General features: G+C 38.7%; 2 protein-coding genes across 2 annotated transcripts in view; one reads left to right on the top strand and one right to left on the bottom strand.

The window, feature by feature from the left end:
• The window catches only part of LOC138950206 (uncharacterized), a 596,636-nt gene that overhangs the window by 82,947 nt on the left and 494,544 nt on the right, over positions 1–19,145 (top strand). The gene's annotated exons all lie outside the window — the stretch shown is intronic.
• The window catches only part of LOC138950208 (uncharacterized), a 90,863-nt gene continuing 86,516 nt past the window's right edge, over positions 14,799–19,145 (bottom strand). The window contains exon 7 of the mRNA XM_070321957.1: positions 14,799–14,966. Coding sequence (XP_070178058.1) covers positions 14,871–14,966 — 96 coding nt within the window. The 3' untranslated portion in view covers positions 14,799–14,870. The remainder of the gene's footprint in view (positions 14,967–19,145) is intronic.

Below are 19,145 nucleotides of genomic sequence, written 5' to 3'. Positions count from 1 at the left end.
ATTGAGTCTGATTTCGTCGTCCATCTTGAATCAAAAAGCACTCTTCTTACAAACAAACAAAAAACTTCGTTGCGAGCTACGGCGAAGCTTCGCATGTCAAAACTTGAGAAGCGATGTTGGGGTCAAAGTACCACGCCGTAGCTGCGGGTTTTCGGTATTAAGACTTTGCGAAGCTTCGGTGTAGTCGACTACGGGCTCAATTAAAGTGTAACTAAACAAGCAAAAAGGAAAAAAATCGTTCAGCAACCTTTACACTTTGATATGAAGAAGGGCCTCATATACTGTCGAACTGCGAAAAAAAAAAATTCTCTCACTCTGACACTGTTTGACGGACATGTGAAGTGCGCGCCAGGAACGACAATCTTCTTAGTTTACCTGATTAATGCCCTTAATTTTTGGTTCTGGTACTTTCAGTTCCGGCTGTTGTCATCAATCTACCAAAATAAAAGATCAAACGGAGTTTTCGATTTTTATTTCATGGTTCAGAAAAATATTGCTTATTTTCTGAAGTCAATCGTTTTAGCGAATCTTTCTTTGATTCTTAAAAGTCATTTCAGATTTTTGAAAAATAGTTAACGTTTAGTAATTACCAATATATCGTAAACAAACATATCGATAGGTTTTGGTAAGAAGACACAAGTGCGATGAATGTGGTACCAGTATTTTTGTGGTAAGTAAGGATGCATTTCTTTGCTGTAAGCACATTTACAATGCACATTTAATCTGTTTAGCAACATAAACGAAAGTATGGTACAGTGCCGCTTGTTTGTGGTCTATCTTTTCGCGGCAGATGCGTAACAATTAGGGTCTCAGTTGGAAAAAGCTGCTCGGAACCAGAGCAGATTTGGCTTGGGTTCTTCGAGTGTGAATGATCGACGAGTGGCTTGACATTTTTAACGAATCATTACTGTAGCCTACTTGAAACCATCATCTGTTTCTGAATTTGTCATCAGTTATGATTTAGCAGTCTCATATGAATCGTCCATAAAATGTTGAACTGAAAAAGGGCAGACGATTCTGAATCACACAGGCTGCTGTACAAAATCAGATCTAAAACGATATTTTGAACTGCGACATCTGCGAAAATGCCCTGTAACAAAATACCTTGTCCTGGTCATGTGTATACACATCAGCTTCTATTGGGAAGATCAGTATTTTATATTAATCACAAATGCAAGATTAGAAATAGTTCTGAAGATCGCCTTTGATTTCAGTTTCAGCGGCAACCTAGCAGATCTGTCCAAACCGCCATCGTTTCATGGTTGAAACTTGAATAATCCCAAATAGATCTGAGTGGGGGCAAGTTTTATAGTATTTCAATTTTTTACGGCAGTTTTATTTAAAGATAGTGTAGTGGATGTCTCTGGTGAAGACTAGTCTACAGTTATATGAATTTTTTGTTGTAATATTAAAATGATTGTTCTTTATTTACACAATTGAATAATTTGTATTTATTTGTTTGCAGATGACGGCATACTGAGTGCTCCAAGAACATACGTCTGCTGGCATTTTGTGTCTTTTCTGAAGACGTCGAGGCAAGCAGAAGTCACGGTCCTGGCCACACACACACAATGACATGAACAAGAAATGATATTTTTTCATGGGCATATCCAGTATTAAAACTGTATTACCATGCAAACGCAACGATTAGAATTTAGAGGTCATCGGTCACACACACACACACACTGGGCGGATCCGGAGGGGGGTTCCGGACCACTTAGGAGCCGGCCTTTGTATTCTAAGTGACGATTTTGGAAAGAAGTTGGCTAATTAGTTTGCTCAGGTTGCGCCAGATCGATCAATTGCCCTTGTTGTGATTCAAATTTTTCTTCTTAATATATTTACTTTTTTGGAAGGTTAATTAGGGGATATTTCTTGGCTCAGATTGATCCATTTTCCTTGTTTTTATCAACATTTGTCGGACCCCCCAAGGAGGTTGAACGCTTCGCGTCTTCAACTAAACGCTTCGCGTCGTCAAATTGTCCCTAAAAGAAATTTGGAAACTCCCCCTTAAAAATGATGTGATCCGCCCCTGCACACACACAAACACACACAAATAGAGAAGTAATAAATGGATACAGTTTTTCTTTATTTAAATTACAATCAGATGTGGTCGTAGAACAGGCACTGTAAACAAAACCTAGCATGATATACCACTTGTGTGATGTTTCGGTCAATATCTTTATTTTCCTTTCAGAAATACATTGGCGTTTTGAATGTCAAGGGAAGTGATACAAATGCTGCAGCGGGCTATCAAGAAAGCGAACGCGAAGGCAAACAAGGTAAATACCTACAGTACTTCTGACATTAGTTTACTTATTAACTCTTTCTTTACTGGCCATTATCTCCCCAGTCTCTCCCCAGAAACTGGCCATTTGCATGGGTTTGCAAAAAAATTCTCAAAAATAAACAAAACAAGATGCAGCCTTCAAACTAATAGGTTTTATTGTGAATATATTGCTAAAACATATGCCAAAGTTTGGTTTCATTGTTGTGAAAAAAAATAAAAATATGATGTCCAGAGTTTATGGGTATATTTTACGCAATACGAAAAAGGGGTATGTATTTTGACTAAGAAGCATTTTTTCTTATGAAGGCTCTGTTTGCAACAAAACTGTTTCTGTTTACTTGTATGAAGATTGTGCTAACACAAAAACATAACAAATACCAACTGATTTTCCATTTGGTGGTCATGTAAGCATTGTGAACACGTCCAAAAAATCTGATCACACACCATGTGGTCGACATGCAGACCTGAACGGCCAGTGTATGGTGGCAGAGTTGGAAAATAGGAAAAGTCTTGATGCCAATCCTTCATCAAAAACCGAAGAAAATCGTCATTGTAACAAGTTTGCTTTATTCTAAATCAAACGACTAGGATACATGACAGACACAACGACAAACACATTCAATTCTATGTAAAACATACACAATGCGCACGTTAACAAGCTGGCCATAACAATGTGCCCATCGTGCATGAAGTGTGGCTTTGGTCGGATCAGTAGCCGTGCTTTGTCTGCGATGCTAAACATGAAATTTTGTTAAAGCGACGATTTAGCAATGTTGTTGTTGCTGCTGCTGTTGCTGTCTGTTCTTGTCACGACATCTCGCAATATAACAGTTTTTTTCCCTCCTGATTCTGAGAAGAAGCTGTTTAATTGTGATATCAGGCCTAGGAACCCCTGATTTTCACTTGGAGCATTCTCAAAGAAACTTGGCGTATGTTAAGAAAAATGAGTGTACTCCACACTTTGTCTTTTGTTGTTCGTTGTCGTTGCATGTCTACCGTTCCACAGATACCTACTATAAGTGCAAGTGTTAAATGACGTATTTCCACAAAAGACTGCTTGCAGAGAATCATGTGATGCCAATGACAGGTAAGGACATGTGGTAATACATACTACGTTTTGGAACCAGGGGAAATTATTTATCAACCAAATTGATTGACTTGTGCACCATGACAAAAGTTTTCTTTGATCCATAAAAGGTCTTTTGCCAGAAAAATTGCTCTGAACATCAAGTACCCTGAAAGTTGTCACACATTTACATTATTGAAATAAAAAGAAAACACACCAGTAACCAGGTTAGGTACGTTAATATCTATAATCAATATCTCGGCACGTTACTGCCTTCTTCGGGATGGTAAGCTGAACATTATTGAACAAAATAATCGGTTTAGATTGTATACTTTGATTCCTGAACGAAGAAGCAGAGGTACTGCATACAACTAGGACTGTAAGATCAGCTTTTGCCTGAAACACACACACATACACTTATAAAATTAATGCGATGTCATTGTATGAAGCCAGAACAATCACTAACTTACATAGTTGGTCACACAATTACCCATCACTGAACAATAAATCGAAGTCAGGTGGATTCAATGACTAAAGCAGTAAAGGCTTTGAAAAAACCCGCATCACAAAACATCCCCCCCCCCCAAAAAAAAAAAAAAAATTAAATAAGAAATAAAACAGGTTGTGTATATAGCGCAGTAAACACCATGCAGGTACAAGCAAAGATTTGACAGTGATTATCCTTGTTTTTTATAGCACACATTTTCTAGTCTTAATCTCTCTCTCTCTCTCTCTCTCTCTCTCTCTCTCTCTCTCTCTCTCTCTCTCTCTCTCTCTCTCTCTCTCTCTCTCTCTCTCTCTCTCTCTCTCTCTCTCTCTCTCTCTCTCTCTCTGGAAAGTAATTCATTGACCTGTGGGTTATTTGCGTTTGTATACACATTGGTGATTCGTAAACTATGTTGAAAGAGATTGTCAAACAATATTATATGGGGTGTCTTAAAAAAAATGTATATCAACAAAATCTGTCATTATTATCAGGCACACGGTTTTAACAAAGCTATGTCACAGAATGCAACATAAGTGGCTTAAAAAGTCGTGTTTTTGTGTGTGCAGGATATTCGCTAGGACAGGACCTCAAGCTGAACCAGCACAACAGCGATGCATTCTTCCATGGCTTCCACAAAAGTCTTCCACCTATAGCAGGCATTGCATACAGATAGTCCAAAGAGGGTTAGGGTTACCCTAACCCTCCTTTTTAAAAATTCTTTAGACCAATTATCCCTCTGTTCCCATGTTAAACATGGAATAATTCTGGACAAATGCGAGGACGTTAGCTTTTTTTAATTTTTTTTTTTTTATCATTTTACTTATCATTAAAACTTGTTTAGATTTAGATTCGTAAACCATTTACAGTAATCCTTTGTTTTTTAACTTTGTTCATCTTACCACAGTCACTTCGTTGTTTAGATTTATCATTAAATTTGTTACCATTATGCAGGAAAAATGTAGAATAAAACCAGGAGAGCTTTCGGTAGAAGATATTTCCTGTGTCAAAAGTTAATGCTTATTCTGATTGATGGGTGCTCCAAACTAAGTTATTTTGACTGCCTTATTCGAATTAATTTCCAAGACAGGGCTGAGAAGTGGAGAAGCTTAGGAGAGTATCGTAAAAATTGTCTGGGTGTTTATGCAAAACTTTCGAATATGTCAGATTTTACTTTAGAGATTTTAAATACTGTTAACTGACAGAAATGCTATAACTTCTACACCAATAACTTCATATTCAGCATACTTAAACTTGATTTTATGCATGTGAAGTTCACAAAGTGGCAAATTTGTAGGTTAAATTATCTAACTTTTGCGTCACCAATGACACCAACGCTTTCGTGTCTGAGGATTGCCCTGAACCTAGCTGTAACTGCATGCTTTCTTCAGGTCATCGATAGCCTGGGGGTTGAAGGGGATGTTTTTACATACTCAGACATTAAAAATAATCAAAAAGGTAAACGCCTGAAGGGTTTAAATTAGGTAAAAATGGCTACCGCTCAATGTCAAAACTCGTTCTGTTTAGTCGACCCCCGAATTTGGAGAAAAAAATGAAAATTGCACAAAAGTCAGACCATTCAATTTACAAAATTGCCACTTACTGGAAAGGTAGAACATAAACTGAAGTTAATGAATACCATATATAAAATAATTGGTTCAACAGATGCAGAAGTAATTTGCATGGTTGTGGGTGTCCTTTTTAGGGGGGTCAACCCTGTAGAGACGATTTTCTTTAATTATCAATCCGTAATATATTGTTTATTACAATGTTTGTTTGTTGCGTCTTTTCTTTTTTTCAGAGCAAACACACATCGTATTTGTTCAAACGTGTATATTCTGCACTTTCTAATACCCTGCATGGATCTCCAAATCAAGAATAATGAAAAGTCGTCTAATAGCCCTGCAGCACTCACACGAACATGATAGAAGCTTGCATGCACCCAGGCTCGCTGTCTTCGGCTAAACGAGCTTACCATTGGATCTTCGCTCAGACAAATGTAGCTGTCTTGTCCACTTGCTCCTGTCACATAGATCTGCAATGTGCAACATCATCTTTGATTAATAAGTCTGAGGCACAGACAAACACACACGCGCGCACATTTGCGAGAGAATGCACGTCAGTCTATTCAATCAAACAGTATAAAAACATACCACAGACGTGGTGGTGGAAACTGGACATTCGCCGTATAACAAACTCAAGAGATTCATTTGTGTGTGTATGTTTGATCAAAAGTTCATCTTGGGCACATTCAGTCTGTATTGTAACAGGACCCATCCCGTAAAAACTTCGAACAGATCTATTAAATTCTGAAATCCTTGACAAGTTTTTTTTCCAATCATATGAATCGACCGAAGTGGAAAAAAAAATCAGCCAGTACACGCATCTACCCCCTCACACGACAATACATATGTGGCAAAAAAAGGAATCGAGAGGGGGGGAACAAGGAATAAATTAGATCCAGAAATAATTCCACTTCATCATTCCAAAATTCAAGTGTGAAGTAATCGGATACTGTGGTAAAGATACGTGCTTAGTATCACAACTGAAAATACAAGCCCTAGGGTTTTAAATCAAGGAAACAATTAAAGTTAAGGAAAGATCAACAGAAATGTCGAGAACATGTAAAATATTGTACTTACAATCCGTTTCAGCATGCTCTTCGAATAATAATCTCCCAGTCACTGAGTCAGCCTCGTGCTTACGACTTCGACAGGATGTTGCCTCTCACGCTGAGCCAGTACATTTGGAGTAAATTCAAAGGCCAGAGATGCAGTACAAGCACATTAGTTAGATCCAATTCATTTACATTGCTACCTTGCCCAATTTATGGCTATTTCTGTTGGTAACAACACACATGTGGCAAGCAGTGCTTGTTGCCGACTCTGCTGGGACAGGCAGCAGACGATTTTATTTAGGAACCAAATTCTGATTGGTTAAAACATAAAACCGGAACTCAAAGTACCACTTGTTCTTTGGAAGTATCAAATCAAGAACAGATAATCAGGTAAATCTGAAATGGGTTCAACACTTTTAAAAAATCGTAGTAAATCAGAAAACACAGTAAACGTTGGAAAAATCGTCCAGTGTCGCTTCTACAGGTCTATACTTGGACAAAACATAAAGCAATTCAGTAAAGCTGACACTTCAAAATGTCTGTTTAGTTACACTTTAAGGACAGGCTTAAGTAGGCTAGATCTAGATCTAGTGTCTTGCTTTCTTGCACAGTGTCACCCATGCTTACTGTGTGTGTGTGTGTGTGTGTGTGTGTGTGTGTGTGTGTGTGTGTGTGTGTATGTGTGTGTGTGTGTGTGTGTGTGTGTGTGTGTATGTATGTGTGACGGAGTGATTGAGTTTGTGTTACTGTTTGTCGATTTCTTACGTGAGCCTTGAAGGCTTCACCTCTTGTTTTGTTATTGTGATGTTCAAGTTGTTTATGGTACAGTTGTGGAAAGTAGGCAGAACTTGCATTGTTGTGGATGGTGGCATGTCAGGTTTATTTTCTGCACAGAGGAAGAAATGCATATCTTCAAAGGACATGTCGAAACTACTTGCCCCGCGCATATCGACTCGGCCGGTGGCTGTGTGTGCGACAGAGCTGAGTGAACTTTGTGTGTGGTTTGAATTTGGCCGCGGCAAAACTTAGAGTTGTGTGTTGCCTGCAATATACTGATGGAGGGTGTCTCCCATGTTCATCTTTTGTTCAGCTGAAGTGCGATCGGAGTTAAAAGTTGTCTTTTGTTTTCAATTTCTTCCCGAGATAGATCTGCAAATCGCTTCATTTTTACAGTTTGGCAGACGTGTGTTTTGATCTGTAGGTTAATCCGCGTGTCCAAAATATGAAGTAAGTAGTTCCTTTGAAGTTTCGGTTAACCTGAAACGCCCAAATATGAAGTTTTGTAGGCCTTTGACGTCACATGGCTCAAAGAAGGGAAATCCAATGTTCAATCGATACATTATCATTTTCTAAACTTTGACTGGCATTTTTGTCAGTGACCTGCATTTTGCGTTTTGAACGTAAAAACATCTTTTGGAGTGAAGTCTCGAGGGAGGTGGCGTGATAATATATAAACAGGCGTCTGAAACTTATACTTTTGTTGATTCTATTTATTTTGTATGACTGCGAGAGTGGATCGTGGTGTGGCTGGTTAGTAGTAACTAAGCGTTCATAATCACCTTTTGTGACTGATATATTGAAACGTGACAGACACACACACACACACACACCCACACACATACACATGCACGCACGCACGCACGCACGCACGCACACACACACACACACACACACACACACACACACACACACACACATGCACGCCGAGAGGTTGGGTGTGTCTAGTCATTCTTTCTCTTCGACAGCATTGGCTTGTCGGTACTGTTAAAGGATGGAGTGTATTACATGTATGATCAAAAAGCATCTTTCCTCGAAAAAAAGTCACCTAATGTACTCTGCCTTGCATTAGTTTTGGAAATACATAAACAGAAAGAGTTCCGGCCAGAGTGTCATTACTTCGAGAGGGTCACCTAAGATCAGTCCTGATTGGTCAGATTAGTCATGATTTACTTAAATGGTTATACAGTCACATGGACACATGAAGACATTATCTTAACACCAATTGATGAAAGTTGATATCGACCTTCGAAGACATGTCAAGTCAGAAGCAACTCAACCAAATGTATACCTTTGATCAAGTTGTCAAACAAATAAGTTATTCATACTTGTACATGCTAAAATGTGTTTTGAAACCATTAATGCAATATTCATGTGTCAATGTATAACACATTGCAAGTCCTAGTTTTTATCACCGTAGAAACCCGTATCAAATCCAGGTTTTATGTAAAACAATTGACGTCACCAAATTAAGCTATTCAAACACTAGCTGCCCTACAGGACACAAGTTAATAAGCTATTATACAACTCCTGCAATGCAACCGAGGGGTGGATTAAATCTAGTTGATTATTTTTAGACAAGTGAGAAATTAGAACGAACTACTTTGATTAAACCCAAAAATCACACGTGGATTATTCGAAGTAAGAATAAAGAGGGCTAAAAAATAATCAACACTAGAATTTATTTTTAGAACATTTGAAACCCAGACGATTGGACCCTGTTGCGGAAGAATACGTACAATGTTGACTCAAAACTGTAACAACAATGGCTGACGTGTATGCCTAGTCGACAGACAATGCCATTTGCTTTGTGTGTGTTTTTGTTGTTGCTTACTGTACATGACATACATTACGTGTAAAATCCAGTTCTTTAACAGGCAACAAACCTTGCAAATTTCCAGAAGCTGCAATCTGAAGCGACCTATCTCTGATTCTAGCAGACGATCTCTCCAATGTTTAACACAAAATCAGCAAACTCTCCTGTCACATAGAACGTCCATTATATAGTGCAATGTTGAAATGAAGTTACCGGTCTGAAACATTTAGTCGTTTCTTCTGAGACAATCCTTGTTCTCTTATCATCTACAGATTTACCGCAGTCTTCACCACGCGAATTCACAACAGTCAGTCTTTCGAACATGTATACAATCTACGTAGGCAAGTATGATACGTCATGACGTCATAGGATTCCTAGCATATTGACGTAATGCTAAACATCCGGTTATCCCGAGTTTTCTTCGTAATACATGTCCGTGGGTTTTTCAATGTTCAGTTATTTCCGTGGCTTCATGCGGAAAGGGAACCGTCGTCTGCAATCAACGACATGGACCATTCTGGTCCTTGCTGCTGACAAAAACATGATTTTAAGGTATTAGAACACACCTGAAAGTACGCTGGAGTAGCCTCCCTTCCCGGATTTAGAACGCGTTTCGTGTCGTAACAGATTATCCACTTATTAGCCATATCCGTATGCAAAATAATGAAATAAACATTAGGAAATGTCAGAAGTTTACAACTATCGACATTCTCTATCAGTGCAATAAAAAACAATCGTTAGAACTTGCATTTACGACATGTCGTGCGTGAGAACGTGTCACTGTAAACACGCACTTCTTGCCTGGCTGAAGAACCATACGAGTCAATCTAAAACAGACAAGTAATGGAAAGCAGTCTGCGGATAAACATAACAAACTGCTGATGAAAAAGTGTGTTCGTCCCTGCTCTGGATAAAAGACATTGGACTGATGACAACGTGGCAGCGTTCACGCGAACAGATTTTTTTCAGATTATCGCTTCTACATTTTATTGCACGTACTTGGGGCAGATCAGAATTTCACACTGGAAGATGACAAATTGGTCTTGTGAGTTGAGAACCACATGTTCTTTGCTGACAGAAATCACGATGGGACAAGATGCAGATTGTGTTGAAGAGATGTTTGCAGATTATCGCATCTACATTTTATTGCTCAGATCAATGCACGAAGTTGGGGTAGATCTGAATTTCGCAATGCCGGAAGACGACAAATCGGTCTTTTGAGTTGAGAACCACATGTTCTTTGGCGGCAGAAATCACTATGGGACAAGATGAGGATTGTGTTGAGGAGGTTAATACTGACTGACTTTAGATGAAGAGTTCCTAGACCTGGTTTTTGTAGAGAGGCATCATGATGATATCCTGTGGTTTTTTAACGTTCTTGGTGACAACGCGCCAGAATCGCACGAAGATCGAACTCTCGAAGAAAACAAGTTTATCGCTGAACATCGGAAATGTGAAAGTATTACTCTTCCTGTCTGATCAGTCTACAGGCTACATTATTTATCAGGTAACTTACCAAACCGGAGTGTGTGTGTGTGTTCGTGTGTGTGTGTGTGTGTGTGTGTGTGTGTGTGTGTGTGTGTGTGTGTCAGTGTCAGTGTGTGTGTGTGTGTGTGCCGGATTACCACCATTAACGCACCCTTTTGGACTTTTCTACGTAACCTTACTATGCCTGCTGTGACATTCACGAGGATTATTGTGATTCTTGGACAATCGTGTGCCTGTGCTGGACTTGCAGGAAGACAAACGGCGTCGGAACGTATACGTGCTGCCAAGTGTGCATGCCCAGAGCGCAGTGTGAACCGAGAGTGAATGTGTCATTGTGTGGAAGTTTTGCTTGATTGATTTATTCATGATTTAATTTGCCTTTTGGTTCAATAGAAAAATCTGTGTACGTTATACTTTGTATTTTGTGGTGTGATTTGCCCGAGTGCGAGACCCCCATCCCCGAACGCATCTGTGGGTAGAATTGTATAATTGTGGGAGTAACGTGAGTGTGTAGATGAGAATGTGTAGATGAGAATGTGAAAGTTGCTTTGGACCCAAACACACACAGCAGACTTCAACGCAACAGCTAAGTTTCAGCCTGACAAAGAAATTCGAGTGACACAGCTAACTAAATGACACAAAGACTGAAAGAGACAAGACTCGCTATAGATAAATTTATAAAAAAAAAAGTAAAAAATGTGACAAAGAATATAAAATGGTCTGGAATCTTCAGTAGTAATTGCATAAAAAAAAGTCTGATATATATATATATATATATATATATATATATCAATTATCATGTTAACTTTTTCTTAAAATGGGTGCGCTAAATCCTAGTCTGTTTGTTTTTAATGGACTAAGCAATCCTTGGACTGACAGAAAATATGTATTTTAAAAATGTCCAGTTGCAAATTACTTATTTTTCTAATTGGAAGAGAATATACACTCTTGTGTTCAAATGGGTAGGGGGCGGGGGTAGTAAAAGGATCACAGTTCAAGATTGTGCGCGACAAGAGGTGTGTTTCTTTTAACTGTGAGTGTGATAAAGAGCGACAACTCAACTTGGTATCTAACACTATTTCTGAACACTGTAACCACTTTAGCACTTTTAATTTATTTTTTCTGTCTTCCAAACTTCTTCTTCTTCTCCTCCTCTTCTTCTTTGTTCATGGGCTTAGACTCCCACGTTCACTCATGTTTTTAGCACGAGTGGATTTTTACGTGTATGACCGTTTTTACCCCGCCATTTAGGCAGCCATACGCCGCTTTCGGAGGAATTCCAAACTTTTAATTCAGCTTAAAAAAAAAGAAAAAAAGGTGTTTTTTTAATTCAACAGTTAAATCACTATGTTGGATATTCTATTTTGCTTCCCTATTTATCTTAAGTTTTTGATCATCTGATTACCTTGCTTTCCTATTTGTAAGATAATATGCACTCTTTTCTGAAAAATAGGTAGGGGGTGGGGGTAGTAAAAGCATCAAAGTTCAAGATTTTGCATGACAAGAGGTGTGTTTCTTTTAACTGTGATGAAGAGGGATAACTGAACTTGGTATCTAACACTATTTCTGAACACTGTAACCACATTAGCACTTTTAATTTTTTTTCTGTCTTCCAAGCTTTAAATTCAGCTAATAAAATGAGTAAAAAAGTGTTTTTTTTCTGAATTCAACAGTTAAATTACTATGTTGGATGTTCTATTTTGCTTCCCTATTTCTGTTCTGAAGTTTTTGATCATCTGACTACCTTGCTTTTCTATTTGGAAGACAATATGCACTCTTTTCTGAAGAATGGGTAGGGGGTAGGGGTAGTAAAAGCATCACAGTTCAAGATTTTGCGCGACAAGAGGTGTGTTTCTTTTAACTGTGATAAAGAGGGATAACTAAACTTGGTATCTAACACTATTTCTGAACACTGTTACCACTTTAGCACTTTTAATTTATTTTTTTCTGTCATCCAAGTTTTGAATTCAGCTTACAAAATGAGTAAACAAGTGTGTTTTTTCTGAATTCAACAGTTAAATAACTCTGTTGGGTGTTCTTTTTTGCTTCCCTATTTCTGTTCTGAAGTTTTTGATCATCTGATTACCTTGCCTTTCTATTTGGAAGATAATATGCACTCTTTTCTGAAGAATGGGTAGGGGGTAGGGGTAGTAAAAGCATCACAGTTCAAGATTTTGCGCGACAAGAGGTGCGTTTCTTTTAACTGTGATGAAGAGGGATAACTCAACTTGGTATCTAACACTATTTCTGAACACTGTAACCAGTTTTGCACTTTTAATTTATTTATTTCTGTCTTCCAAGCTTTAAATTCAGCTAATAAAATGAGTAAAAAAGTGTGTTTTTTCTGAATTCACCAGTTAAATCACTATGTTGCATGTTCTATTTTGCTTCCCTATTTTTGTTCTGAAGTTTTGATCATCTGACTACCTTGCTTGTCTATTTGGAAGATAATATGCACTCTTTTCTGAAAAATGAGTAGGGGGTGGGGGTAGTAAAAGCATCACAGTTCAAAATTTTGCGCGACAAGAGGTGTATTTCTCTTAAAATTTGTGAAGAGGGATAACTCAACTTGTTATTTAACACTATTTCTGAACACTGTAACCACTTTAACACTTTTAATTTATGTTTGACTGTGTTCCATGCTTCAAATTGGGCTTCAAAAATGGATACATAAGGGTTTTTTTCCAAATTCACCTGTAAAATCACTATGTTTGATGTTCTATTTTGCTTCCCTATTTCTCTTCTTCAGTTTCTGATCATCCGATTGTTTTTTTGTTAACATATTCACAATACAATATCACAATTTCTTCAGTAGGGTTTGCGTGAAAAAATCTCATACCTATGCTCAAACTTCAGTCGCTATCTCAAAATTTTGCGCGACAAGCTCTATTCATTTTGTTTTTTCCTGATAAACAAAACACTGAACTAACATAAAAACAAACCTTTAAAACTGCCTAACCACTTTGAAATATGGCCTCAGGTGTGTTCTCCAGCCTTAACACAGAATGTAATGTCAGAATAGCTATATAAACGCTATTGTGTTTTAATCGTAGCAATGGGGTCCGATATTTAGACGAGACAAGTATAATGCCGACGAGTCGGAGACTAAGAATTTAGTAAAAGAATAGGGATTATTTGAATGACGCGCATTTGACACTCTGAGTGATTAGGCTGAAATGAAATTGCCTACAAAATGTCGTCTGCATGACTGCATGTTCGACCCGTGTTGGTCGTTGTATAAATAGCTTAAACAATGACAACTCGTTGATTACTGGAAAATAAACCACTCGTGGGTATTTGCAGCCGCTTGGTAATTCACTCGTGTGCTCCGCACACTCGTGAATTACCAAGCGGCTGCAAATACCCACTCGTGGTTTATTTTCCAGTAATCAACTCGTGGTCATTGTTTAAGCTCTATACAAACTGTACGTGAAATTTTTTTTTTTAAGTCAAACATGTAAGGGCAGTTTCTGTCTGAAGGGTTTCTTTTATGAACGGGATTTCAAAATAAAAAATAAAATGCAATACCATAGTGTGGAGCATGTTAAAGATTGTATGACAAAAATGTCAATGTAATTGATTACAATAAGTGGCCTTGACAGTGTGGCCTCCATTTTTGCAAAGGGCAAATCTGACGTCATCAAACAGCACTGTCAAAAATCATGCATGCCTTTAAAAATGTACAAGCAACACAATCCAAGAGAGATGATGCCTAGTTGGGAAACATGTTTTTTATAGACGTTTTTTCTTCGTTTTTTTCCCATTCATTCATTCCTTCATTCATTCTATTTATTTGTTCGTTCATTTATTCACAATCATTCATCCATTCATTCAACTTATGTATTAATTAATTAATTAATTAATTAATTAATTCAATCATTCATTCATTCTTTCTGTAACATTCTTTCTGAGGTTCAAACTAAGCAAAGAGCCTGGTGCTCAGCTTAAACTTGGGATAAGCCGATCGCTGACTGCTAGTACATTCTAACTGTACGGTATGACCGTCAAAACAACAAAGCACGGTGCAGTACATTTGTGTAAATAAAAGAAGTGTCGTATAACAATAAGCAGAAGTGACCTTCCAGGACCGAACTCACAGGAAGTTCAACACAAATACTACCTTGAAAGCGCTGTAAATAAATCGCAAATAAATGAAGACACAAAGCAAGCAAGACGTATATATATACGATACTAACCTTTACTCGCTCCATACTCCAAAATGCACCGAGCAGCCATCCTTCCTTTTTTGACATAGAAGCCGGCTGCAGTGTTCCAGAGCTCTGCAAGACAGGAATATATAATATAACAGGACAGCTGTTGTAATGGTTGACGCTAGCTGCAGTGTTCCAGAGCCCTGCAAGACAGGAATATGTAATATAACAGGACAGCTGTTGTAATGGTTGACGCTAGCTGCAGTGTTCCAGGGCCCTGCAAGACAGGAATATATAATATAACAGGACAGCTGTTGTAATGGTTGACGCTAGCTGCAGTGTTCCATAGCTCTGCAAGACAGGAATATATAATATAACAGGACAGCTATTGTAATGGTTGACGCTAGCTGCAGTGTTCCAGAGCTCTGCAAGACAGGAATATATAATATAACAGGACAGCTGTGGTAATGGCTGACGCTAGCTGCATTGCTCCAGAGCCCTGCAATACAGGGATATATAATACTAGATGATTACCCGCTTCGCCGGGTACCGGCTTCACCGGGAAGAAGTAGAGCCGAATACCAGGCTGCGTCTGAGACCCGGCATTGCCACACGGAGGAAGGGAGATAATCGCGGTTAGAGGAATACCCGGCTTCGCCGGGGTGAATCGCGAGACAGAGACAGACAGCGTGGCGGTTCATCACAATCACCTTTGCAGGCGAAGTCCTGTCAAACGGGATTGAGAATTTTAGAGCTTATTTCTTAGCCCTCTATTATCTGTTGTGGCTTCTCAAATGCCAGAACATACAGACAGACAAAAGCCGCTAGACCACATCACAAACAGAACTCTACAATACACAGGTTTTTGCCCACACACACACACACAAACACACACACACACACAGAAGCCGTATATATATATGTATATATATATATATATATATATATCTATAAATATAGAGAGATAGGTGAGAGTGTATTTTTCGCGTGGCTATACATTGATTCGACCTTTTCACTTTGACAGTAAGAACAACTTACGGGTGCAAGGGAAGCGTTCTGGACAGCGCAGTGACATTCTAAAAATAGTAACTTAGAAACGAGAATATGGATTGAAGCCACACGAAGGAAGGGAGATACACGCAAAACACTGGAGAAGATAAGGAAGAGTTACTTGTAATGGTGAAATGAACACAAAAACCAAAATCGGTTCAGCGCTGCGCGCTGAGAGCACGTGTTGAAATATCTCATCGATGATATTGTGTCCGGGGTGTAGCTGAATACGGTGTCCAATTTTGAAAAAGATCCACCGAGAACTTTGGCTTTGGTGTGTCGTTATGGGGGCCCGGGTAGCTCAAGTGGAACCAAAATCGGTTCAGCGCTGCGCGCTGAGAGCACGTGTTGAAATATCTCATCGACCAGATTTTGTGCAGGGTATATCTGAATATGGACACCAAATTTGAAGCAGATCCATCGAGAACTTTGGCCGTGCATGGCGAACAAACACATACACACACACACAGCCACAAGTCGTATATTGGGCGGGGATATAGCTCAGTTGGTAGCGCGCTGGATTTGTATTCAGTTGGCCGCTGTCAGCGCGAGTTCGATCCCAGGTTCGACGGAAATTTATTTCACAGAGTCAACTTTGTGTGCAGACTCTCTTCGGTGTCCGAACCACCCCCCGTGTATACTACATTGTGTGTGCACGTTAAAGATCCCACGATTGACAAAAGGGTCTTTCCTGGCAAAATTGCTTAGGCACAGTTAATAATTGTCTACCATACCCGTGTGACTTGGAATAAGGCCGTGAAAGGTAAATATGCGCCGACATGGCTGCAATCTACTGGCCGTATAAAATTTCATCTCACACGGCATCACTGCAGAGCGCCTAGAACTGTACCCACGGAATATGCGCGATATAAGCGTCATTGATTGATTGATTGATTGATTGATATATATGTGGGCGTCTTTAATCTTGGCACGGAGAGTGTGACATTTTGTAATTTAAAGTTGGATTGTTACAAAAATTGGCATAGTAGTCCGTTGTTCTTAATTAAACTGAAACACATACTTTTCAAGAGAAAAAAGCAATATTTTTGGCAGTTGTCACGCGCAAAATGTTCCCATCAATAAATGTCACTAGTGTGTATCCCATACAAGTGGTGTGAGACCTTATTTCTTCTGGATTATTCTTTCCCTTTCTTTTCAGTCCGTGGGCACGTGGTTGTAGGGGGGATGTCTGTTTTTCAGCTATCATGATTGGTCAGTGGAAGTGACGTTGCGCATGACGCCGGTGGCTGGCAGGCATGCGTGATTAGTTTGCAGACTGGGGATTGACGACGCACAGGAAGGGTAGCTAGCACAGGTTTATTGCAAGCCAAGTTTCCTTAACTTTTGTTCTTGAGAGGATAAAGCTAAACGGCTGTGGTTTTTGTTTAAATCCGCCGTGCCGGGCTGCGTGGATATCTTTTGTTCCCCTGCTTGTGTTCAAGGAAGCGCCGCTAAGATTGTCCCCTTCATTTCTCACAGGTTGTTTGGTGAGTAGTGTGTCAGTCTGGGTGTCGCCAATTTGACTTCTCTAGTAGCCGGAATGTGTGTATGAATGAACAGTAAGTCTGAAACCCATTTTGTTGCTCTTCGTTTTTCGTTTTGTTAAGCTTTCATTTGGGGTGGTGGGGAGGTATCATTTTCACCCCATGTTTTCCGTGGTTGAGTGGTGTATGAGTGAACTCTAGGCTTTTTATGTCGAAATTTCTAATTCTCAAAATGGCGACTTTCTAGCCAATATGGAGAATTGATAAACACTTAAATTAAGGGAGACATGTATTCCCTAGCATATTCTCTAATAAGTTCAGAATTTGACATACATAATTTTTGGATGAACTTGGATTTTAAATGACCAGTGTAATGGTGGTCCCATGTAAGACAGAGTCAATATGAACAGATTGTTGTGCTATGTCACAATATGTCCAAGTACCATGTTTCAAGCATATTCATGTAATAATGTCCTAGTATTTTGTCGGAAAACCTTGTGGAGTGAGTTTCATGGATTGGGGGTTGAGAAATTGTAAATTTGTCATGAAACTGGATTTTTGGTATTTCTTGTGTAAAACAAAATGGCGGATTTGTGGGAATAGTGGTTGCCCTTGGAGGGAGATGATTATTTGCCCTTGTCAGAACCGGAAGTTATTTCCCCTGGCCAATATGGCCGCTGCCCTGTTTACCCAAAACCTAAACTTTTTGTGAAAGTGTGTTTGACTTTAGTAATTTTTGCACATTGCTTTCCCAAGTTAACTTTTATAAATTAAACTTATGATTTTAGGGTTTTATATTTCATAGAGGTCAACCGGAAGTAACCTTCAGCCATTTTGAAACTTTGTTGACATTGTTTTGAAAAACTTTATACTTGGATACCAGTTTGCTTTCATGTAGGTTTTTGGAACTTTTTCAGTGTTTTGGGGTTTAATTCAGACTCTGATAATTTTCTGGAACTTTTTGCTATAAAGTTAATAGTCAGTTGGACTTTGAAAATTTTTGGGGAAAGTTTTCCAAATATTTTATACATGATAAGAACAAAGTGGAACTTAGTTTTTGGGATAGCGTGTTTATGTTCCGCCGATAGCATTCTCCGTCGAACCACGGTAACCCTTTATTGCATAATTTCCGTGAATGTTCACCGGGTTAATATTCATGCGCGACTGTACCAGAGACTGTGCAATATCATGATTGATTTGTGACATTGATGAACCGTGGGATCAAACGTTCTGTTAATGAATTGAAATCACAGAGACACTGCGCTTGAGTGTTAACAAAACCCCCTCATGTATTGAAAACTAACCTAGACAAAGGGTTCTTGGATTTCTGAGTGTGCCCAGAGATATTTTGTGGTGAATTGATGTTTGTGTCAAGCTAATGAGGTGTTGAGATTTTGGGTGAACTATTAGTGCAAGCAGGACCTCACATCGATGGATCATCACTTGTGATTATCTATTTATTGGTCGTTCTGGTTTGAGAAACAAGCGCGGTAATTGTGTTAATACCTTATTGGCTTCAATTTTTGATTAGTTAGTTAATGTGATTGAATTAGTGATTTAGTTTTAGATTCAATTAGCTTTTGTTGGTTAACCCCTTAAGTTTGAGAGAGAGTGTGCTTGTTGTCTTGTATTGTGTATTTATGTGAATAAATTTATTCTTCCTCTTTAATTCAAAAACTATACCGTTCTTGTCTTGCCTTTCATTTTTAATCTCACATTTCTTTTTCTTTTATTTTGTACCACGCGAATAGCGCGTGACAGCAGTTAAAAGTCCGTTAAATCTCATTTTTAAGCCGATTTTTGTGAAATTTGGTTAGTAGGTCTGTTGTTTCTAACTGAATATCATAACATACTTTTCAAGACAAAAACCAAAGTTTTGGCAGTTTGAAAAACCGTTAAACCCCATTTTTTCACCGATCTTA

The sequence above is a fragment of the Littorina saxatilis genome, linkage group LG16 (assembly GCF_037325665.1).
Source record: "Littorina saxatilis isolate snail1 linkage group LG16, US_GU_Lsax_2.0, whole genome shotgun sequence".
NCBI classification, from domain to species: Eukaryota; Metazoa; Mollusca; class Gastropoda; order Littorinimorpha; family Littorinidae; genus Littorina; species Littorina saxatilis.
Note: the sequence above shows the minus strand (reverse complement) of the source record. Positions and strands in the feature narration are given on the sequence as shown.